The 25,771-nt window shown below is 41.7% G+C and overlaps 1 protein-coding gene across 1 annotated transcript in view; it reads right to left on the reverse strand.

Moving 5' to 3' along the window:
- The window catches only part of LOC120021214 (collagen alpha-1(VII) chain-like), a 107,347-nt gene extending 90,021 nt beyond the window's left edge, over nucleotides 1–17,326 (reverse strand). Inside the window, exons 1-8 of the mRNA XM_038964880.1 lie at nucleotides 16,661–17,326; nucleotides 12,221–12,310; nucleotides 3,389–3,461; nucleotides 3,052–3,295; nucleotides 2,720–2,876; nucleotides 2,468–2,561; nucleotides 1,903–2,061; nucleotides 1,612–1,769 (exon numbers count right to left, since the gene is read on the reverse strand). Coding sequence (XP_038820808.1) covers nucleotides 1,612–1,769; nucleotides 1,903–2,061; nucleotides 2,468–2,561; nucleotides 2,720–2,876; nucleotides 3,052–3,295; nucleotides 3,389–3,461; nucleotides 12,221–12,310; nucleotides 16,661–17,326 — 1,641 coding nt within the window. The remainder of the gene's footprint in view (nucleotides 1–1,611; nucleotides 1,770–1,902; nucleotides 2,062–2,467; nucleotides 2,562–2,719; nucleotides 2,877–3,051; nucleotides 3,296–3,388; nucleotides 3,462–12,220; nucleotides 12,311–16,660) is intronic.
- Nucleotides 17,327–25,771: the final 8,445 nt, after the last annotated feature.

Below are 25,771 nucleotides of genomic sequence, written 5' to 3' on the forward strand. Positions count from 1 at the left end.
ACAAATAGGATCACAAAAAAAATAAAGGCAGCAGGATTGCAGAACTTGAGGATTGCACTTGTGCACCCCTGACATATATATATACATGTAAGCTGACATACAAAGCTACTGCTGTAAATGGGTCTTCAATGTAATAACATAGCAACAGGTTTTGTCAAAGCCTTTGACAGGGGAGAATGTTTCCTTTAATCTATGTTATTCCTCATTATGGTCATGAGTAGGGTTTCAAAGGGAGGGTATATTACTTGAAACATTCTAAGTTTACCAGTAAACTACCAGAATTTTGGTAACTTTAAAGGATTTTATGTATTTATCACAAGACATCTAGTAGCCTTTTGGGTTCTTCAGATTATCAAAAGTGTAATTATCTCTGGCCCTCTGTGTGACCTCAACACATCAAATATATAAAATATTAAAATAATATGATTTAAAAAAGAAAAGAATGACAAAGCTGTAAAACATTATACTAAATATAAACCATCAACTTAGTGAATACCATTGGTGTTCAATCTGAGGGTTTCAGTATGAAATCTATTTATTTATTTTACTACTGTATGTCAATATCTCTTTGTTGTTGTTAATGTTTTGGCACCAAACTGGTGGCAGTTGTGAAAAAAGTCAAAGTTGGAAGAGTTGCAGAGTTAATTGAAAATAATGCAATTGTTGATTAGATGCTTTTTTTAATTAATTAGGCAATTTTCTCTTGAACCATATGGTCTATCCACTAAAAACGCATGGACCATATGGTCTATCCACTAGAAACTCATGGACCATATGGTCTATATACTAGAAACTCATGGATCATATGGTCTATCCACGAGAAACTCATGGATCATATGGTCTATCCACTAGAAACTCATGGACCATATGGTCTATCCACTAGAAACTCATGGATCATATGGTCTATATACTAGAAACTCATGGACCATATGGTCTATCCACTAGAAACTCATGGACCATATGGTCTATCCACTAGAAACTCATGGACCATATGGTCTATCATATGGTCTACCATATGGTCTATCCACTAGAATGGTCTACCATATGGTCATATGGTCTACCATATGGTCTATCCACTAGAAACTCATGGACCATATGGTCTATCCACTAGAAACTCATGGATCATATGGTCTATCCACTAGAAACTCATGAACCATATGGACACAGATACAGTATAACAAATGAATGCTATATATGAATAAAAAAAAGGTAATTATTGTATAAATGACCAACATTACCATAGATGACCTGTTAATTACCAGAATTACAGAGGATTCTGATAACTTTGGTAAATTACCAGTAGCTTTGCAACCCTAGTCATGATTGCCAACACACACACCCAGTCACAGAGGGGGAATTTCACTGTTTTCCTGCCAATGTTTAATCTGCACAGACACAGAAATTCAATTAAACTCCAGATCCACCCATTGAAACATGTTCCTACTCAACCCAATCCCTCTCTCTCTGTCTGTCTGCCATGTAATCAGGCTCCCTGGCTGCACCCACTCCCAGAACTGCAATGAGCCATTAGAATCTGGGTCACATCTACAGTATGAGCTGCTGCCCATCCCCTGAGTCAGGAATGAACACCACCCAACCAGCAATGCCCACCTGACGCAGCTCCGCTGTGATTGGCTGGCCAAGGCCAGAGAGGGGCGTGTACTGCACCACATAGCCAGTCACAGGCCCCCCTGCAGGAGTCCACCGGAACCTGAGCGAATCAGAGGTCTGGCTTGAGAACTGGAGGTTAGAGGGACCGGAGAAGGCATCTGCAAGAAAAAAGAGAGAAAGAGAGAGGTAGAGTGGAGGAGAGGTAAGACAATGAAAGGGAGATAAATATAGAGAGGGGATGTTTATAGTGTAATAGACTGTAATGTATTGTACTGAGCTGTGTGTGTTTACCATCGCTAGCGTACACTCCACCAGAGCTGGAACAAACACGCGGGCCCACCAGGGAGAGCAGTGTGTTAAGCAACTTAAAGTCCCCCACAAAGAATGTGTAGTCTCTCTGAGGAGGAGTGGCTATCAGAGCCAACTCAGTCTGGTCTGCACTCTTTATACCTGACAGAAACAAAAACAACCAGTTAAATACTGTACACACCCAAACTATCAAGATATACAGCCTGAGGCTTGTGGTCGGGTTTAATGAGTCAATTTGGCATTTGGCAGATGGTGTCGGAACATCAGGTCTCGGACCAACAGGTTCTACCTCCAGGCCATAAGACTGCGGAACAGTTAAACCTAGCTATATACCTGCACAGACCTTCTATTCGCCTACTTCTAGTGCTTTTCTATACTTCTTGTTAATATTTTGATTTTGTCATCTGACTTTGATATTTTCATATTGATATTTCTACTACACTGTTGAGGAGCGCTTGCAAGTAAGCATTTCACTGTACTGTTTACACCTGCTGTATCCTGTGCATGTGACAAAAAAAACAGATTTTGAATGTCTTCCCAAACCTACCCACTGCAAACATCTCCACTCCCAGACTCCGCAGCTTCTGAGCTGGGTCCCTTACACTGTCTTGAGACTTCCCATCTGTGATCAGTATACAGACCTGCATATATATGAGAGAGGGAGAGGGAGAGGGAGAGGGAGAGGGAGAGGGAGAGGGAGAGGGAGAGGGAGAGGGAGAGGGAGAGGGAGAAATATGTCATGGTCTGTCACAGGACAAAATATAGTCTGTCTTTCAGCCCACTCTATCCCCCCTCAAACCTTTGAGACATTCCGGATGGAAGTGGGGTTGAAGAAGTTGTCAGCGACAAATTTGAGGCCAGCACCGGTGCGAGTGTTGCCTCCTTTATAGTTGAGGTTTTCCACAGCGCTGACCAGCTCTGTGCCATTCAGGTACGTGGTGAAGGTGAACTCCACTCTGAACGGGACAAAACACACAACAATAAACAACTTCATTACCTGGGAAAAACCATACACTATTATTATGGCAGTAAGAAAGAAAGAGAGGAAGAGACAAGAACGGAGAGTCAGGTGTTATAGATTGATATTGTCACTAGAAACAAACATAACAGACAAAACTCTCAGTGTCTGACCTTGAGGTGTCGCTGTACTGCACAGCGCCGAAGCGGATCCCTGATTGGCCCACGGAGCTGGTGAAGGGCTTGACAATACCGGCCATGAAGCCCTTGACCTGCAGGAAGTTGGCCCTGCCGATACTGGACGAGCCATCTATCAGGAACACTATGTCTGCTGGTCCAACATTATTACACCTGCCTGAGGAGATGTGCATTAGTGAGTCTCTGTATCTTAGCTCTGGGAGTCGTGGGCTAGAGTAGGCTAGTATGATGATGCAAGTAGAGAGAATTAGTGCAGAGGCATAGTATGACAGAATAGATAGCTGTTTTACTGTAGGCAGGGGGGTCAATTTACCTTGGGCTTCAGCCTGGTGCACTGAGGACAGCAGGAACGCCAGGGGGAAAACCCAGCTCCACATCTTCACAACCTGCACACAGACGCACACAACCGTTACAAAATGCACATTCACATGCACATCTACACTGTAGACACACATCTACACTGAGTTGTAAAATATACACATAAACACAGACTGAGTGTGGTCTGCCTCACAGCTGTCCCACAGTATGTCCTCAATAAGTCAGTGAGGCCTCTCTGAGGGTCACAGAGTGGAGGGACACATCACTCTACAGCCTGCCTTGCATCCCCCTCACTTCCCTACAAGGACCTCACCATGTCACAGGTCAATGGAGCTAACTAACTAACACTCTCGGTGAAGAAAGACTACTCACATTGAACACCAATATCACAACAACAAAAAACTCCTGGCCTTAGTCAGGAGGAAAAGGATGCAAGTTATTATTTATTTTTGAATTTTTGGGGAACAGGAGAGAAGTTAACCAAGCTATTAAGCACAGGCCTCAGACGATTAGCTAGTGATCACTGTTCAGAGCCATCTCTTATTTGTCATGCAATACCTTGCCTCATGCAATGGTTTAGGATCTGGCAATAGGGTCTGTTTCTTTCCGCGACATGGCTGTTCAAAAACAGGCAAGGTGATGCACAACAGAAGTAGGGATGGGCATTTGAAATGATTTCACTATTCAAAAAATATAATGATTAGTCTAAAAATAAATAACTACAATTCTCTACTCTATTGCCCAATCAGAATAATGCAAAATGCCACAACAGGGTGCTATTCCAGTAGTATTTGGCTAACAGTAGCTTAGGCTAACATCAACAGTGAAAGAGTCTGATATTCGCCATCATAGAACTGATTCTGTTTAAAAAAAATAGTTTTCTGTTGAGTGTTTAGCATTGATCTGTGTCAGGTCTTCTGGACCCTGTTGGTGTGCGCCTATAGGCTAATCCCTATTTGAAGAGGTGAAAATAGCATACCGCTGTTAGGTCTGACCGGAGGGCTAAATGCTCTATGATAGTAAAATGCCTTTTCATGTAAAACCCATCCCATAACCCATGAGAGAAAATGAGCTTGAACATTAAAACAATCAGTTATCAACATCCTCAGAACTGTAGGTTACACTTACAGTGCACAATGGACTGTCAAAGACATGTGACATCTGAAGCAGAGTAGCTTAATGTGCCGTATAAACACTACATTCTAAAGTTTGCTGTTTTATTAAATTAAGCATTTAAAATGTCATGGTATATCCTTCTGTGTAACGATATAACATGGACAATTTCATTCAAACAAAGCTTTTTCATTATTAAAAATAGGCCTAAAGAAATATATCCAAAAATGAATAGCCTACCCTCATAAGTGTTTAAACACTAACGTCTGTTTGGAAATCCGGATATTCGATTAACCATGACCATCCCCAGAGATCTACCATAGTGACATCTGCTGGTCAATAAATAGCAGCGTGTGAATACCAGATAGAAGCTTTTTATTTGTTGATTAAAACTCCATGGAGCAGCGGTAAGCCATTATCTGAAGTAGCCTAGAATCAGTTGGAATACCAGGTTCGCATCTTACATCATGCATCCCTTTTTCGCCTTCCAGTTTACTATTTTTCAAAAAACGGAATCTATGGCATTATTTAGGATGCTTAAGACAGAAGCTTATACTATACTAAATAAAACTAATTATATGAACAACAGTGCAGAAAGTGTGGTTTCACATTAAAAAAAATCTAAATAGTGTGTATTTTTAATGGGATTCACCCTCACGTCCCTGAATATTCCATAGTTCCCTACTCTATCTGCTAAACTACCGGTCAGGTGAAACAGTTTGTACAAAATCCTAACTAGACTTATAAGTACAGTGTCCAGTAGGTGTCGGTGTTTGAAAATCAATGGGATCTCGCATTTTCCAACACACGGTTTGAAAAAGCATGTGATCAAACTAAGCTTCGGACGTCATTGATGACGTACTTCTGATAAAGTGATACACACATCGGCACACTGCTTCGAAGTTAGCTGCTTAGCGATTTCGAGACATGCCTCGGAGCTCCGGTATCAAATGTAACATCACTAGAATCCAGCCAGAGTGAGGATATCCAACATGTTTTTTACATTTTTATATAACCCACAAACTGCATTCAGAATGACTGCCCGACTGGGACAACTACGATATGAAACGACCTAAACTGGAACAACCATTTCAGTAACAGGTGCAAAAGTCCAAGTAACAGATTGGATTAGTTTAGAAAAATGTATGTTATTAATATTTGAATAGCATGAGATTAATGAATCAATCAATGTACATGCAAAAACATAGATATTGAAACAAACAATTCTAAAAATCAATAGATTAGGCTAGGAAATATGATAATGATGGGCGTGGTTTTGGTTTAACTTCTCACGAGTCACCATCCCGGATCCGGGAGCACCCTCATCAGTAAAAAAGCTGACTAGCATAGCCTAGCATAGCGCCACAAGTAAATACTAGCATCTAAATATCATTAAATCACAAGTCCAAGACACCAGATGAAAGATACACATCTTGTGAATCCAGCCATCATTTCTGATTTTTTAAATGTTTTACAGGGAAGACACAATATGTATTTCTATTAGCTAACCACGATAGCAAAAGACACAACTTTTTTTTCTCCACCATTTTTTTCCTGCATAGGTAGCTATCACAAATTCGACCAAATAAAGATATACATAGTCACTAACCAAGAAACAACTTCATCAGATGACAGTCTGATAACATATTTATTGTATAGCATATGTTTTGTTAGAAAAATGTGCATATTTCAGGTATAAATCATAGTTTTACATTGCAGCCACCATCACAACTCTCACCAAAGCAACTAGAATAACTACAGAGACCAACGTGAATTACCTAAATACTCATCATAAAACATTTATGAAAAATACACAGCGTACAGCAAATGAAAGACAAAGATCTTGTGAATCCAGCCAATATTTCAGATTTTTTAAGTGTTTTACAGCGAAAACACAATATAGCATTATATTAGCTTACTACAATAGCCAACAGCATTGATTCAAGCCAACAATAGCGATAACGAATAAACCAGCAAAATATATACATTTTTTCACTAACCTTCTCAAACTTCTTCAGATGACAGTCCTATAACATCATATTACACAATACATATAGAGTTTGTTCGAAAATGTGCATATTTAGCGGCACAAATCGTGGTTATACAATGAGAATAGTAGCCAAGCTGCCAACAAAATGTCGGGAGAAATCTTGGGAGAGGCACCTAATCTAATTAATAACTAATCATAAACTTGACTAAAAAATACAGGTTGGACAGCAAATGAAAGATACATTAGTTCTTAATGCAACCGCTGTGTTAGATTTTTAAAATTAACGTTACTACGACATACAGCGTGCGTTAAAGCGAGACCGCACCGAAATTAATGGCGGAATAGTAGTTTGACATTTTTCAACAGAACAACGAATTAACATCATAAATAGTTCTTACTTTTTGATGAGCTTCCATCAGAATCTTGGGCAAGTTGTCCTTTGTCCAGAAGAATCGTTGCTCGGTTGTAGATTGTCGCCTTCAACTTTGGAATTAGCAGTAAACATTAGCCATGTGGCGAAGACGTGCCCAACTCACTATAACGCAGCACTAAGAAAATTCCAAAAATCGCAATATACTGATATAAAATGATATAACTCGGTTTAAAATAACTACATTATGACGTTTTTAACACCTATATCGAATAAAATCAGAGCCGGATATATCTAAGGCCTATAACGAGAGCTTTCCAGAACGCCATCCTGAGGTCTGTCTTGCGTCATGGCGAATGTTGAAAAGAGTGTACCCCACGTACCAAGACCCTTTATATGGCCTCAGATCTGCCTAGCAACTCCATTCCAATTCTCACTACTTGCTGACATCTAGGGGAAGGCGTATGCAGTGCATGTCGACCAATAGAATACATGCAAATGAATAAACTGACCCTAGAACAGACTGCCTGATTTCAGATTTCTCACTTCCTGACAGGAAGTTTGCTACAACTTGAGTTCTGTTTTACTCACAGATATAATTCAAACGGTTTTAGAAACTAGAGAGTGTTTTCTATCCAATAGTAATAATAATATGCATATTGTACGAGCAAAAATTGAGTACGAGGCCGTTTGAAATGGGCACCTTTTATCTGGCTACTCAATACTCCCCCTGCAGCCCAAACAGGCTAAGGTGTATGTCAAATTCTGACTTCAACTGTATGTTTATATGTAGGCATGACAGAGTAACAGAGGCAGAGGACAGAGTATATGTATTGGTCTGTAAAGTGAATCAAAATCCCAGCATCTGTAAGCATTTACAGTAGCATAGCATGTCACACTACTGAACTAACCCTAGCCCATAGAGCAGACAATGTCAAGCTGTTCTCACACATGAAAGAGGTCATGTTGGGACTCACCAATTAACACGCTAATAAACTGCCAGACTCACTAACAACTACATTAGACTGGAGACCTTTAGAAGCTGACACTGCATTACTTTGTGTAGTCTACAATATGTCCATAAAAACACACACACACACGCATGCACATACACAACACACATGCACGCACGCACACATACATACTGAGTACACACACACATATACAGCCCGCGGCTTGTGGTTGGGATGAATGAGTCAATGTCCGACTCATGCTATCAGTCACTAAACACAGACAAGCACACCTGCCTTCAGCAAGGGTCAAATTTATTTAGAGTTGCGATTTGAGTATCTAACACAAAGCTCACTCTGTTTGTGAAGGGGTAAATGTTTGTCCTGGTACTGGTATGCAGAACTCGTGCTGAACTTCTTGTATCTCAACAATCGACAGCAGGACAAATTTAGAAAGATACACAATCTTAGATCCTTTAGGTGACTAAGTCGCTTTGGATAAAAGCGTCTGCTAAATGACACATATTATATTATTATTATTATTATTGCTACGTGTCAGTGCACAGTTCATTAAAAAGTCCATAATATATTTATTTTTCATAGGATAGGGGAGCAGAGAAAACAACAACCCTTTTAGATAATTGTCTGAAGGCAGAAACTCATGAGTCTGAAATGTTTGTTCCCCTTGAATAATTTCAAAACCACATAACTGCCATTTCCTGAACTTTTCTCGTAAGCAACCGACATACATATTTAATTCCAAATGTAGTGTCCCTTTCCTCTCTAAAACCCTAGACAAATCGAGATCCTCTATATAGGTTCCTCACCTATAAAATGGAATTACTCACAATTGTGCAATAACAGAAACCAAATCCACCCTCTTACCTTTCATGTTATTTTTTACATTTTCTGTGGAATCTATAAAGCTACAGTTCTTTTATGGTCAAATTAAATCAAATCAAATTGTATTTGTCACATGCGCCAAATACAACAACCTTACAGTGAAATGCTTACTTACAAGCCCTTAACCAACAATGCTTTAAGAAGTTAAGAAGAAAAAAAGTGTTAAGTAAAAAATTGAAAATAAAAAGTAACAAAAAATAAAAAAGCAGCAGTAAAATAACAATAGCGAGGCTATATACAGGGGATACTGGTACAGAGTCAATGTGAGGGAGCACCGGTTAGTCGAGGTAATTGAGGTAATATGTACATGAAGGTAGAGTTAAGGAAACCAGATTGTGAGAACACAGTCTGACCACATGTCTTTAAGATCTTAAATTTACAACTGAAACACTATATGTCAATGACAGTTAGATATAAAAACAACACCAGTTGAAAACTATATGATCAGTTGTAGCATGGTAAACATCCTACAAAGTACGGCCACGACTGCGTGGCCATGCACGCCTCCAACTCAATCATCAAGTTTGCGGACGACACTACAGTGGTAGGCTTGATTACCAACAACGACGAGACGGCCTACAGGGAGGAGGTGAGGGCCCTCGGAGTGTGGTGTCAGGAAAATAACCTCACACTCAACGTCAACAAAACAAAGGAGATGATTGTGGACTTCAGGAAACAGCAGAGGGAGCACCCCCCTATCCACATCGACGGGACAGTAGTGGAGAAGGTGGAAAGTTTTAAGTTCCTCGGTGTACACATCACGGACAAACTGAATTGGTCCACCCACACAGACAGCGTTGTGAAGAAGAAGCAGCAGCGCCTCTTCAACCTCAGGAGGCTGAAGAAATTCGGCTTGTCACCAAAAGCACTCACAAACTTCTACAGATGCACAATCGAGAGCATCCTGTCGGGCTGTATCACCGCCTGGTACGGCAACTGCTCCGCCCACAACCGTAAGGCTCTCCAGAGGGTAGTGAGGTCTGCACAACGCATCACCGGGGGCAAACTACCTGCCCTCCAGGACACCTACACCACCCGATGTCACAGGAAGGCCATAAAGATCATCAAGGACAACAACCACCCGAGCCACTGCCTGTTCACCCCGCTATCATCCAGAAGGCGAGGTCAGTACAGGTGCATCAAAGCAGGGACCGAGAGACTGAAAAACAGCTTCTATCTCAAGGCCATCAGACTGTTAAACAGCCACCACTAACATTTAGTGGCCGCTGCCAACATACTGACTCAACTCCAGCCACTTTAATAATGGGAATTGATGGAAATTATGTAAAAATGTATCACTAGCCACTTTAAACAATGCCACTTAATATAATGTTTACATACCCTACATTACTCATCTCATATGTATATGTATATACTGTACTGTATATCATCCACTGCATCTTGCCATCTTTATGTAATACATATATCACTAGCCACTTTAAACTATGCCACTTTATGTTTACATACCCTACATTACTCATCTCATATGTATAGACTGTACACTATACCATCTACTGCATCTTGCCTATGCCGTTCTGTACCATCCCTCATTCATATATCTTTATGTACATATTCTTTATCCCTTTACACTTGTGTGTATAAGGTAGTAGTTGTGGAATTGTTAGGTTAGATTACTTGTTGGTTATTACTGCATTGTCGGAACTAGAAGCACAAGCATTTCGCTACACTGGCATTAACATCTGCTAACCATGTGTATGTGACAAATAAAATGTGATTTGATTTGAAGTGCATTCAGGTGTTCTCTCTTGTCTTCTCTCTCCCCTCTTAGCTTATATGCCAGCTTCTCTCTTCTTTTGGCTCTCCTCCCTTTCTCTCTCTCTTTCTGACTCTCTCGCTCACATTGTTTTTACCTTCTGAGACAGCACCTGTCCTTCTGGTATTCATCAATGTAACATAGCTATTAAAAGCTTTTTAACACCATCATTTATTACCACATGGTGTGATCCAAGGACACCCCGATAAGAGTCCATACTTATGCTGCGTTCACAACCAAGTGGAAAGGTGGCATTTACCACATACGACTGGGAAAAATCCACTTGAACGCCCCTCCAACTTGTAACTACTAGTGGGAAAATCATCAATCATCCCTGAACTCCGACTTCTCCCACATAACTGACCTCTGACGTCACCTACTAAGGAAATTACCTCGATAACATTTTCTGCAGTTAAATGTAACAAAACATTATTTATAAAAAGCTAAATCAATTAATCTGTGTGGCGGCCTAGGAAAACGCTAAACTTTGAATTCTTTATAGCTCTGAAAACTACCAACTGTCCCAAATCCAGATTTTTTAAATCACGGACATAGCTTTATCAGAACCCGAGTTATGAGCATTTAAAGTTGACTTCAGCCAAAATGTTAAAACTGAGAAAATGGCAATGAAAGATTCCGTTAAGTTTATTTCTAATTCCATTGAGACGAATGAGAGAAAAACACCAACACTCAGCTTGATTGTTTCAAAAGAGATTGTCACTATATTTATTATTTTTAAAACAGCAACTGCTGGTATTATTTGCATTAAATAATTAAATTATTATATGTAAGAGATAATCAACGAAGGGGCTGGGCTATGAGTTCTATGAAAAATAATGAACGACATGGAAGGTGTTTCCAAGACACCCTAGTGGAGTGGAACTGACCTTCAACGGAGTTACATTATTTTCCAGAGAATGCATAGAGCCCTGAGTTGATTATCCCTTTTATACTGTACCATGGCTATAATTTAACACATTTGCCACTAGAAATGGTCATTTGACAGTAGAACTGCATTCAACAATCACCAATAAATTAGCTAGCAAGTTTACTAGATAGCTACAGTAGTTGCCTTGATAACCAAACAAACAGACTTGCTACAGTAGTTTAGCTAACCAAACCATCAGTCCTAGCTTGCTATTATAAAAATCGAATTCAACAATGCCAATAATGTTTTTAATACGACTTTTCTTTCAAAAGCAGCTCAAACAGAACATGTAAGAACCGGTAACAACAAATTCTTTATAAGAAAAACAGTAAAGAAAGATCTGTTTGATTTGGCTATATACAATACTGGAAGGCATGAATGATGGCAAAAATAATGATCATTTAAATTCAGCTTGCAGGAACGGGTACTGGAACCAGTTGCCCATGTTTCTCCTGGTCATGGAGACAATCTCATCTGCTGAGAGATTAGATTCATTTGTCATTTAGGAAAAGTAAAAACAATACAAATACTCACAACAGAACAAGACAATCACACGAAACATAAATATAACTGTGGAGAGGCAAGGAAAATAGTACAGTAATAGTGTGAAAAAGCCAATAAAGTGACTGAGTAGTTTTGTGTGTTGACTGATACCTGGTTTTGTTGAAGGCCCGTATGGCAATGTGAAAGAAGGATTTAATTCATATTGATAATAATGAATTTGACTCTCTATGACAAACAGTCAAACAAAGAGATCTCTAACACACACAAACAAAAACTACCAGGTCATAATTCTTACCTTAGCTGAGTGCTCCATGGTGACAGCCACCTCAGATCCAGCTCTCACCACCAGATCCATGAGCCTGCCCCTTCCCTTCACCATCTTACCCTGAGGGGGGGAAAAAACATGTTTCAGTGCTTTTATCAGTCTTATTTATTTGGGTCCACAATAAAGTAAATTGTCATGGAGACACAATTGTTTTAAAGCGAAGTGGCTCTATTCCTCTTCAAACCTTTGTGTGTCTCTAATCTGTATCTCGCTTTCAATGAATTAACATGAACTTGTTAGCTAGCTAACTTGTTGTGTGGGATATAGGGATGAAAAATACCATGGCTGGTGAAATAGTGAGTTAAACATTTAGGCTAATGCTATACCAGCATGTCTTCAAGCCTGTCTTCAGTGGTATTCACTCCAACAACATTGGCTATAGCTTACCTTAAACAAATTCAAAGTAGATGGAGGTAGTGAAGGCCTGATAGTTTATAAAGTCTAGGTAATGCATTGTGTACTTACAGTAACTAACTAGCTAGCTAATTAACTAGCGTAACATACCTTGCTTGTCAGTGAAGATGCTTTCTCATCTCTCCATTCATGATGAGGTGACAGACGATTGTAAGATAATCCTTGATTAACGGTAATTCAGCGCATACTGGCAGCTTTGCTCAAAGTAATGACAACTAACTATGTAAATCAAACAACAAGCAATGTCGCTATTTTCGGAAAAGTCAGCTGTCAGCTTCAACGATGATTGATTACAACTAGAAAACAGGAAGATGTCGTACGTGTGCTACGATGACATGAACCCAATCCCAATTGCACCCCTTCTTGCCAGGGCACTCATTCACACCCCCTCAAATATTAAAAGAAGTGGATTGTTGTACCTGTGTTGGTAGATAATTAATCTACACCTATCCAATGTTTTTACATCTTGAGGGGAGTAAAAGTGATTGGCCAGGGCTAGCAAGAAATTGAATGCGGCTCAAAATGACAGAAAAATGATAGCAAGATGTCACTCGCTTCCAACAAGTTCTAGGATACTGCAATACTGTTAATATATTTGGATGACTTTTCATGTCATTTTGGCCAGCTAATAGGCCTACCCACTGATCAAGCAACACCGGAAGAAAGTGCGGACCTCTTTTATGAACTTTTGGCTTTTGCTCCGGCTTACGGCTACTTGTAGACAAAATGAAAATCTGACCCACTTTTGTATTGATAACTACATTGTTGATTGTAAATTACAACTTTATACTACTACATTACTAACTAGCTAGCTAATTATTATGTGTCTAAACCAGCTGATTCCATTTATCTGTAGCATGTTAGGCTATCTTGAATGGGCCAAGTCAGCTGTGACACTCTCTGGGAAGTTTGAGATAGCGTGTTCACATTGGGCATGCTAGCTAATGTAGACAAAAACGTGGAAATGAACCATTTTCCTTAAGTAATCATACAATATTGTTATACACTGCTCAAAAAAATAAAGGGAACACTTAAACAACACAATGTAACTCCAAGTCAATCACACTTCTGTGAAATCAAACTGTCCACTTAGGAAGCAACACTGATTGACAATAAATTTCACATGCTGTTGTGCAAATGGAATAGACAAAAGGTGGAAATTATAGGTAATTAGCAAGACACCCCCAAAAAAGGAGTGATTCTGCAGGTGGTGACCACAGACCACTTCTCAGTTCCTATGCTTCCTGGCTGATGTTTTGGTCACTTTTGAATGCTGGCGGTGCTCTCACTCTAGTGGTAGCATGAGACGGAGTCTACAACCCACACAAGTGGCTCAGGTAGTGCAGTTCATCCAGGATGGCACATCAATGCGAGCTGTGGCAAAAAGGTTTGCTGTGTCTGTCAGCGTAGTGTCCAGAGCATGGAGGCGCTACCAGGAGACAGGCCAGTACATCAGGAGACGTGGAGGAGGCCGTAGGAGGGCAACAACCCAGCAGCAGGACCGCTACCTCCGCCTTTGTGCAAGGAGGTGCACTGCCAGCGCCCTGCAAAATGACCTCCAGCAGGCCACAAATGTGCATGTGTCTGCTCAAACGGTCAGAAACAGACTCCATGAGGGTGGTATGAGGGCCCGACGTCCACAGGTGGGGGTTGTGCATACAGCCCAACACCGTGCAGGACGTTTGGCATTTGCCAGAGAACACCAAGATTGGCAAATTCGCCACTGGCGCCCTGTGCTCTTCACAGATGAAAGCAGGCTCACACTGAGCACATGAGCACATGTGACAGACGTGACAGAGTCTGGAGATGCCGTGGAGAACGTTCTGCTGCCTGCAACATCCTCCAGCATGACCGGTTTGGCGATGGGTCAGTCATGGTGTGGGGTGGCATTTCTTTGTGGGGCCGCACAGCCCTCCATGTGCTCGCCAGAGGTAGCCTGACTGCCAATAGGTACCGAGATGAGATCCTCAGACCCCTTGTGAGACCATATGCTGACACATGCACATTTGTGGCCTGCTGGAGGTCATTTTGCAGGGCTCTGGCAGTGCACCTCCTTGCACAAAGGTGGAGGTAGCGGTCCTGCTGCTGGGTTGTTGCCCTCCTACGGCCTCCTCCACGTCTCCTGATGTACTGGCCTGTCTCCAGGGTAGCGCCTCCATGCTCTGGACACTACGCTGACAGACACACCAAACCTTTTTGCCACAGCTCGCATTGATGTGCCATCCTGGATGAACTGCACTACCTGAGCCACTTGTGTGGGTTGTAGACTCCGTCTCATGCTACCACTAGAGTGAGAGCACCGCCAGCATTCAAAAGTGACCAAAACATCAGCCAGGAAGCATAGGAACTGAGAAGTGGTCTGTGGTCACCACCTGCAGAATCACTCCTTTTTTGGGGGTGTCTTGCTAATTGCCTATAATTTCCACCTTTTGTCTATTCCATTTGCACAACAGCATGTGAAATTTATTGTCAATCAGTGTTGCTTCCTAAGTGGACAGTTTGATTTCACAGAAGTGTGATTGACTTGGAGTTACATTGTGTTGTTTAAGTGTTCCCTTTATTTTTTTGAGCAGTGTATTACAATAAAGTGAAGGATTTAAAGTATCCAAAACAACCAAAATCGCAATTTCCACAGAAACGGAATTTCATTGCAATTGGCTTTTTTAAACTTTAATTTATTTACAAGCATGATAGCTGTACTTTTAGTTTATGTTTGATGCAGATTGTTGGCCATTAGCTAATCTGCATTTCTAAACGAGTTCAAAGCACGTGAATGCATCCAACTGGTATTTATGACTTCACAACTGGTAATTACCACGTTCCCACTTGGTTATGAACGCAGCATTTGCACATTCCGGGAGCAGCTTTCACACCTGGGTATGACCACACCCACTGTAACCCACCTGGGGTATGAAGCATAGCACTGAGGTCATAAGGTTATCCCTTTTGGTAACAATGACACTGCTGCCCTGGGGTGACCTAATAGACCACTGACTGATTGAACTGTGTTCCTTACATAGTCATTGATGAAGAACCGGGGTGTGTGTGTGTGAGTGTGAGAGAGAGAGAGAGAGAGAGAGAGAGAGAGAGAGAGAGAGAGAGAGAGAGAGAGAGAGAGAGAGAGAGAGAGAGAGATGAACAAGAACAAGAAAGGGAAAGAGTAGCTAAGGGAGAAAGGAAGAGAGTGAAGGAAAGTAAGGAGACAGTGAACACACACTGTACTTTCTCCCAAGAGAGCAGCTGTGAAATGCCAGTGTTACAGTTGGTGAGAGATGCCATTCGCCTGGAGTGACAGAGAGGACTGTTGTGTAACAGCAAGGTTCCCTTGGCGTGACATCAGCACAGGGACAGAGGGGGACAGAGGGGAGGGGGACAGGGGGGGAAATGTCATAGTCAATTATCCCACTATTTCACTCACCGGTGAGATGTTGTGTAGGCCTAAGTGTTCTGTTCAGTGTACAGCATTTGTCCCTTTTATAACGGGAGCCACGTTAAAGAGCAACTCTACTGTATAGGCCTACAGTACATGTCTGAAGTCAAGAACAGGACAGACAACCCAGTCAGTGACCTCCATGGTAATGCCCCGTTAAAGTGCATGTCGGAACTCTGAAATGTCCGACTTGCTAACTGGTTGTGGTTAATCACGTGCAGCGTTCAACGAATTACCAAGTCGGAAATTTATGAGCTTCCTAGTTCCGACTATCATGGAACGCACTAAAGCATCAAGCACGGTCATGTCCACGCTCTCTTATCAGCCAAACCAAACAAAGAGACTCCATTTTGATCAATTGTCTTTGAGAAGTCCATAACCCTGTTTGCACAAGCTCCTAACATGCCCCTGGGGATTACAAGATGTAGCAGATGAAATGTCAGGGACCTCATGAACTTGTCTCCAAACATGAAGACTTTTCACTGTAAGAAATGTTTAAGTTTCTTTAAACTCTGCAAGTTTCCCTGCCTCTGGTGAATCTTTCCCTGCCTCTGGTGAATCTTTACCTGCCTCTGGTGAATCTTTACCTGCCTCTGGTGCATCTTTACCTGCCTCTGGTGCATCTTTACCTGCCTCTGGTGCATCTTTACCTGCCTCTGGTGCATCTTTACCTGCCTCTGGTTCATCTTTACCTGGCTCTGGTGCATCTTTACCTGGCTCTGGTGCATCTTTACCTGGCTCTGGTGCATCTTTACCTGCCTCTGGTGCATCTTTACCTGCCTCTGGTGCATATTTACCTGGCTCTGGTGCATCTTTACCTGGCTCTGGTGCATCTTTACCTGCTTCTGGTGCATATTTACCTGGCTCTGGTGCATCTTTACCTGGCTCTGGTGCATCTTTACCTGGCTCTGGTGTATCTTTACCTGCCTCTGGTGCATCTTTACCTGCCTCTGGTGCATCTTTACCTGCCTCTGGTGCATCTTTCCCTGCCTCTGGTGCATCTTTACCTGCCTCTGGTGCATCTTTACATGGCTCTGGTGCATCTTAACCTGCCTCTGGGTCATCTTTACCTGGCTCTGGTGCATCTTTACCTGGCTCTGGTGCATCTTTACCTGCCTCTGGTGTATGTTTACCTGGCTCTGGTGCATCTTTACCTGCCTCTGGTGCATCTTTACCTGCCTCTGGTGCATATTTACCTGGCTCTGGTGCATCTTTACCTGGCTCTGGTGCATCTTTACCTGGCTCGCTGTGAGAACATCTATAAGAAAGTAGTGAGTCACTTTCGCCACATAGACACAGAGAAAGGAGAGAGAAGCCGAGGCAAACATACAAAGAGACTCTTTCCTGTCTAGATTATAGCCTTTGTCCTGTTCATTTTCCATGAGACATTAACGACCACTTAAGAGTCAGCTATCTAACACTAAACCCACATAAGAGTCAGATCAGTTCCATACTACTGTATGTCTAGACCTCCCCAACCTTTATAAATACCTTACTCTAACTCAGCTTTACTTCATTTCTATTCTGAAACTCTCTGAAGACAATAGAGAATCAGCTCCCTGACAACACCAACATGGACTAACACAGCAAACAGACAGTAACCAACAGCAGTCTTCCCTTCCACAGATGACACACTTGGTAACCGTCCAGGTCTCTACACAACACAGCCCAGGAAAGTGGCACGCCATGAGCAGCAAACAAACCATGGATGAGGAGTAGGAGAATGAATGGATGAAAAAGAAGGATATAGAGGGGTGAAAGTGAAATCTGAGAGGAAGCGAGAGACAGGAAAGTGATTATTGAGAGAAGGTGAGGAGGAAATAAAGACAATTCAGAGAAGGGGGGACTATGCAGTCTCAGTCGCTGTGGCACTGGGAGGTAAAAAAAAAACAGCAAAAGGCAGAAACCCACAGCAAAGACAGAACTTTCCCAGGGAATGGAACACACGATTGAAACCATTGATACAGACGGCCGCTTAATTCATAACAGCTCACAGAAAGGGATGGAATGAGACAGACAGACAGACAGACAGACAGACAGACAGACAGACAGACAGACAGACAGACAGACAGACAGACAGACAGACAGACAGACAGACAGACAGACAGACAGACAGACACACACAGACACACAGACAGACAGACAGACAGACAGACAGAGGAAAAGAGAGAACATAGCAGGGAGAAAGAAAGTGAGAAAGAAAGAAAGAGAGATGAGGGGGAAAAACAGAGGGAGAGGAGGGGCTTTGCACAGCAAATTAAAGTTGTCTCATTGGATCTGGTCGCCATATTTGTCATGGTAGCATGCCAGTGACAGATAATAGCAGGGGAAACAACAGGATGTTGGCAGAGTTGTTCTCAGGTGGGCCAGTGTGGCTCAACCCGGGCAGGCAGGTGTGGGGTGGGATGTGGTGGCTGATGCTGAGGCTTCCTCTGACATTGTTAAACCGCTGCCAGGGGCAGGGTGGTGGTGGTAACTAACTGGTGCTTTCTGACTCATCACATTTAACCCATGCTAGTCTCTTTGATGTGGTGGAATGAAACAGTGTAGGAATCCTAGCTGTTTTTGATATACTCCAAACTTCCTGCAAAATCCTGACAACAATTTCAGTCACGACATACAGTACATGGATATTGCAGATAGTTTGGAGTATAAGCTACAACAGCTAAGATTCCTGCACTGTTCCATTCCAGCACATCAAAGAGAATAGAATGGGGAAAATGAGACCACCTGAGAACAACTATCTGCCAGCATATAGGCCTGGCTGTAGTTTTCCCTACTATTACTTAAACAGGGTGGGGTGAGCCCGCTGCATTGCCCCCAGCCTGATATAAAATGGCTACAATTTATTTCAAAATCCTAGAACATTTTGATGGACCTTTGGAAATAAACCTCTTGAAATAAACACCAGTGGCACCAGTTCCCAACATGGGTAGACACGTAAGGGGCCCAGCTCTTCAGAGTGTGAAATATCTTCTTTTTAAGACTTTTACACAAAGTGTGAAATATCTAATGTCGCCAAGCAGACAAAGTCAACACTTATGTCATCACCTGAGTGAAACACTGCAACTACTCTATATTTACAGTAACTGCATGCCACATAATACTATACCAATGTAGAAAGAACATAGGCTGGTACTTGATCAAAGACATCCTGTTCTTTTAAATTAATAGGAGGGTTGTTCCACGAAATGAGTTGGTGTGATTTCTTTTTTTTTCTCCACTTAATTTTAACATTCAAAGCTGGTTGTATGCAACAGGGATGGGCAATTGAACGCAAACTTCACCAAAAAAAAAGTAATTGTTCAACCATTTCTAGCCTGTCTATACATGGTAACAGGGTTGACGTGTTATGCTCGACCCATTTAGTTTTCCACCACAAAACACCAGAAAATTGCCAAAAAGAGTAGAACCAGCTCACCTGCTTTTACACTATGATGATTTGACTATTAGAGGTTCAACGTTTCTTCGTTTTGTTATGTTTTTAAAAAGGAACAGTTTCACCAAATTAAAACAACAATTCAGTTCAAGTAACAGGGTTGACCCTAAAATGAGGGACAGGTTGAATCACTAATCACATTAAATAAATAATCATCTTCAGAAATGACTTTGTCAAAGCAACAAAATACCTAGGGATTTACAATGAAACTTGAAGAAATGTTGGGGTTAAGTGGGTTAAAATCTTCAGAGAAGTCACAGCGAGTGCACAGAGGGGCATAAATTCTGAATTTCGGCACTTTAGCACGTCTTTATTCATATAAAAAAACGGATTAATTGAATTGTCCATGTGATCTATATTAAAGGGAACTTCATTTAATATAACAGGCTTTTAAAATCCAATATCGGTGTACATTTTCTACTTAAAGGTAGACTCTGCGATATGACGTTGATGCAGAAAGTATACAGCATAGTGGGTCAATTTCCGCAACAACTAATAGCGTTAAAAGTTATGTTACAGTGTGAAGCGAACCAGTGCACATACGCAGATACTGTGTGTGACTGTGTGAGAGCGAAGTCTTGCATTTCGCTCATCTCAATACCTACAGTGCTGCTCGTGGCAACATAATTTCGCTGAAAATATCAAAGGGACTCATTTTGTGGAATGACCCATGAATGAATGCCTGCTTTTAGAAGGTTCCTCTAAGAGTTCAGGCCAGGTGCATACAACCTATTCACTTACTCTCTGTGTTTCAAACTCATCTTTTTTCTTCTTCGGATTATAAAGTCTAATGAACCAGGTGATTTCAGCATTCTGATGCTGGATGCTGAGGTAATGAGATATGCTTACCCCGAAGGCTACAATTTGAGTTAGTCTGAGACTGTGAAGCAATAGAAGTAGCCTACACTGTAAAACCATGAAACATGTGACACGTTTATAACCTAAACATCAGTGTTTAAAACTTAAACTTTGGGCATTTAGATTTGCCAATAAGTGTTCTCATCTTAAACACATGCGTTTAGAATGCAAGATTAAACATGATAGTCAGCTTTTTCCAGTCAGTTTCCAACCTGGAAAATACCTTTATCTCCTAAGTGTTCAGATTTTATTTCCCATCGTCTTGTTTAGAGTGCATTTAATCATTCGAAATTTGGCTTTACGGCTTTACACCCTACAGTGTTAAAACAACACCCCCAGTGTTTAGTGTTTAAAACCTAACCACCTTGTGCTGAATAAACATATGCGTGTGTTTAAAAGTGTGTGTGACACTTATGTGTTTTCATTTAAATTCTAAATGCCTTGATGCGTTCAAAAAGTGTTATAGACAAGTTTTTAGTTATGTTTTCAGATCCTAAACACTTGGTTTGACAGTGTAGTCTGACTCTGTATCAAAAACCTGATTTCAAAACAATTAGCCAGCATTTTGCACACCAGGAAGAATAGTTGCTGCCTCTGCAAAAGCTAATGGGATCCAAATAAATTTGAATTAAAAAAAATATATGAAATAAAAAATGTACAATTTAAATCATTTGACAAGTAAACAGCTAATCAGTTGTCTGGTCTTGTTCAAGTGCTTTTGCCTCAGGGAGACTGGTGATTTGTGGTTGATTGATTGACATAGGCATATATTTCTGTGTTTAAGCACACCAGGCTAGAGCAGACATGAATAAACCAAATAAGCATGCACCATAGAAACGGTAGCACTTTTATTAAGTGAGTAAGAACCGTGCGTAATGCATGTCCCGAACCTCTCAGCCGCAGCATCCGAGCTCACAACAGACGGCAACGACCTCACCTGGCAGCCTTCCAAGTCCTCACTCACCTTTCCACTTGTTGCATAATAATCCACCGTCTCCCCGTTCTTCCTCCACGTCTACTGCGAGTTAGTAAATTAATAGGCAAACTGTATATTCACTCTGTCACTCCAGTCCGTTGTCAGATAGGCTCCTCTGCTGCATAAAGTTTACGAAGCGTCCCGTGGCGCATGCCAGGTCCCACGAAAAGATGTCGTGTTTAGTTTAACTGTAACACAGGCAGAATGGACGGCTCAATTTGGGCAGAAACTGCAGTACTGGGAAATCAGATTTGTTCGGATGCTTGAACGAGAGTCCTGGGCAATTCCCTCGTTTTCCTTTTTTATGTCTCACTTTTCTCTCTCCCTCACAGTCCCGAGCTGGGGTTCGCACGCTCTACCCGCCCTCATCAGCAGCAGCCAATGGCGCGAAGACCTCGTGCGTTGATGACATATTTGCCTCTATACCAAACCCTTTACATTGGAATTAGAGATACAGTAACACTCAAACGTTTGGACACACATACTCATTCAGGGGTTTTTCTTTATTTTACTATTTTCTACATTGTAGAATAATAGTGAAGACATAAAAACTATGAAATAACCAGAGGCGATTTTAGCATGTAAATCTTGGTGGGGCATAAAATGGCAGCAAAGCCGCAACACAGCACAACACTAATCAATACATGAATTGCACTATAACGGTGACAAACGGTGCCCACAAACTGTTAGGGCCTACATAAAACTGTCCCAACAGCAGAGTCCCAAAAGCAGTCCCAACACTTTACCACTGCTACTGTACACCTGGCTATCAGCAGAGCCTTGTCTGGCAGCGAAACAGTTCATTCAGCCTCCTTTACTGCCTTTAAAAAAAACATAGCTGCTGACTTGCACAAATACGGTTTCTACGGACAATTGAGAAGTACAAACTATGGCATAATGGGACGACAAGTGGATAAGAGGCAATCCGTAATTTCGATTAAGACATTGATGAGCGAGCTAGAACGGACTTAGTCAATATAACTATTTCTTCAGCACTTTTGAAATGTACAGCGACAGAATTCAGAACATGGGCCATTCTTACAGTGTTCTCCCTGTACACCAAGTCAGAACCGTAGGATAAATAAAGGGGCCATATAAGCAGACAATGAAAGTGCTTACAATATTCAATGATTCTATTTATATTAAACAAGTTATAGGCTACATGTGCACCACCAAGTCAAAACAGTAGGTGAAATTAAGAGGGGAAAATAGACAAAATTATTAGGGTGAGGCACATTGGCTACTAACAGCTTACTACACAACATACACTTACTATTACTTTCTTAGCTACAGTATACATACAGTACCAGTCAAAAGTTTGGACACACCTACTCATTCAAGGGTTTTTCTTTATTTTTTACTAGTTTCTATATTGTAGAATAATAGTGAAGACATCAAAACTATGTTAAACAAATCAAAATGTATTTATATTTGAGATTCTTCAAAGTAGCCACCCTTTGCCTTGACGACAGCTTTGCAAACCCTTGGCATTCTCTCAACCAGCTCCATGAGGTAGTCACCTGGAATCCATTTCAATTAACAGATGTGCCTTGTTTAAAGTTAATTTGTGGAATTTCTTTCCTTCTTAATTCCATTTGAGCCAATCAGTTGTGTTGTGACAAGGTAGGGGTGGTATACAGAAGATAGGGCGGCGCACAATTGGCCCAGCGTCGTCCGGGTTAGGGTTTGGCCGGGGTAGGCCGTCATGGTAAATAGGAATCTGTTCCTAACTGACTTGCCTAGTTAAATAAAGGTTAAATAAACATTTAAAAAATTGCCCTATTTGGTAAAAGACCAGTCCATATTATGGCAAGAACAGCTCAAATAAGCAAAGAGAAACGACTGTCCGTTATTACTTTAAGACATCAACACGGAAAATGTCAAGAACTTTGAAAGCTTTTGTTTTTACCCCTTTTTTCTCCCCAATTGGTAGTAGTTACAGTCTTGTCTCATCACTGCAACTCCCGTACAGACTCAGGAGAGGTGAAGGTTGAGAGCCATACATCCTCCAAAACACAACCCAACCTAGCTGCACTGCTTCTTGACACAATGCACATCCAACCCAGAAACCAGCTGCACCAATGTGTCAGAGGAAACACCGTACACCTGGCGACCTGGTCAGCATGCACTGTGCCCAGCCCACCACAGGAGTCACTAGTGCACAATGAGACAAGGATATCCCTGCCAGCCAAACACTCCCTAACTCAGACAATTGTGCGTCGCCCCTTGGACCTCCCGGTCGCGGCCGGCTGCGACAGAGCCTGGGCGCGAACCCAGAATCTCTGGTGGCACAGCTAGCACTGCGATGCAGTGCCTTAGACCACGGCACCACCCAGGAGGCCCTCTTTGAAAGCTTCTTCAAGTGCAGTTGCAAAAACCATCAAGCGCTATGATGAAACTGGCTCTCGTGAGGACCTCCACAGGAAAAGAAGACCCAGAGTTATCTGCAGAGGATAAGTTCGTTAGAGTTACCAGCCTAAAAAATTGCAGCCAAAATAAATGCTTCACAGAGTTCAAGTAACAGACACATCTCAATGTCAACTGTTCAGAGGAGACTGTGTGAATCAGGCCAAATCATGGTTAAATTGCTGTAAAGAAACCACTACTAAACGACACCAATAAGAAGAAGAGACTTGATTGGGCCAAGAAACACGAGCAATGGACATTAGACCGGTGGAAATCTGTCCTTTGGTCTGATGAGTCCGAATATTAGATCTTTGATTCCAACCGCAGTGTGAGACACAGAGTAGGTAGTAGTAGTAGTCTTTGTGAGATGCAGAGTAGGTGAACAGATGATCTCAGCATGTGTGGTTCCCACCGTGAAGCATGGAGGAGGTGTGATGGTGATGGTGGTGTGGGGGTGCTTTGCTGGTGACACTGTCAGTGATTTATTTAGAATTCAAGGCACACTTAACCAGCATGGCTACCACAGCATTCTGCAGCGATACGCCATTGTCACGGCTGTTGAAGGAAGTGGACCAAGGTGCAGCGTGGTGAGCGTACATTTTCTTTTATTATAAAAAATGACACCAAAAAAACAACAAACGAGAAAACAACCGTGAAGCTAAAGGCTATAGTGCCAACAAACAAAGACAACTTCCTACAAAAACAGGTGGAAAAAAGGGCTACCTAAGTATGGTTCTCAATCAGAGACAACGATAGAAAGCTGTCCCTGATTGAGAACCCTACCCGGCCAAAACATAGAAATACAAATAATAGAATATAGAATACCCACCCCAACTCACATCCTGACCAAACCAAAATAGAGACATAAACAGGATCTCTAAGGTCAGAGCGTGACAGCCATCCCATCTGGTTTGAGCTTAGTGGGACTATCATTTGTTTTTCAACAGGACATTGACCCAATACACCTCCAGGCTGTGTAAGGGCTATTTGACCAAGAAAGGGAGTGATGGAGTGCTGCATCAGGTGACCTGGCCTCCACAATCACCCAAGTTCCCAGTTGTCTTGAACTCACTGAAGTCAGATTTCACAGTTCCGAGTTAACAGTTGTTTTGAGCGCGACAGAAATCCTGATGGGTTGACAGCATGGCCAATGTTGAATGTTTATCATTTTAAGCTTGGAAAAGAGACCCTTAAACCCAGAATTGGGACCACACACACTACACACACACAAACACTCACTCCACTGAGTAGCAGGCTAGTGATTGCTTTTCAATGCTTGCAGTTAGCCACTGATTCCTTCTAAATCACTCATTGTTGAATTAGCGATTTCCAACTTGATGTGTAATGTTTATGTCCAATGCCCGATGAGCACCGATACATTTATCTATAATTTCTCTTCATTATTTCTCTTCATATGACGAGGATTAAAAAGGATTCGCCAGTAGATTGTCGACTTGATTCATCATGATGACTGATAGCTAAGATTTTGAAAGTATCAGTCCAATCAAAGCCGATCAAAGCTACTGTAGATATAACGTGATTTGACGTCATTATATCTGTGGCCAATGACCTTGAGCCTTCTGGGATGGGCACTTCTGATGTAACTCTATGGCAGCACCCAAGGGGCTTGAATTTTCGAGCTCTACCCTTAGATTTGGCAGTGACGTAGTGTCCCCATGAGTGACAGAACACTCAGCCAATCATGGCGCAACTAGAGAACATTACCAACCCCTACGCTCCGTATTTTCCACTGGCTGCCCCACCACCACAGAAAGCACTGATCTAGGCTGAAACACCTGCATTTTGGAGTTGCTTAACTCAAGAAAGCAAAAAAGAGACAATATTTGTATGGAGGCTTTATTAACTCAATGATTGTTAATCAATTTTTTACATTGTTTGCAAACTGATATGTGACACATATTAATGCAAAAAATAACATGCAAAATAGGCAACCCCCCTGAATGATGAGTCGCCACTACACATGCTGGTTTGCAAAGT

This window comes from Salvelinus namaycush, chromosome 2 (genome assembly GCF_016432855.1).
Source record: "Salvelinus namaycush isolate Seneca chromosome 2, SaNama_1.0, whole genome shotgun sequence".
NCBI classification, from domain to species: Eukaryota; Metazoa; Chordata; class Actinopteri; order Salmoniformes; family Salmonidae; genus Salvelinus; species Salvelinus namaycush.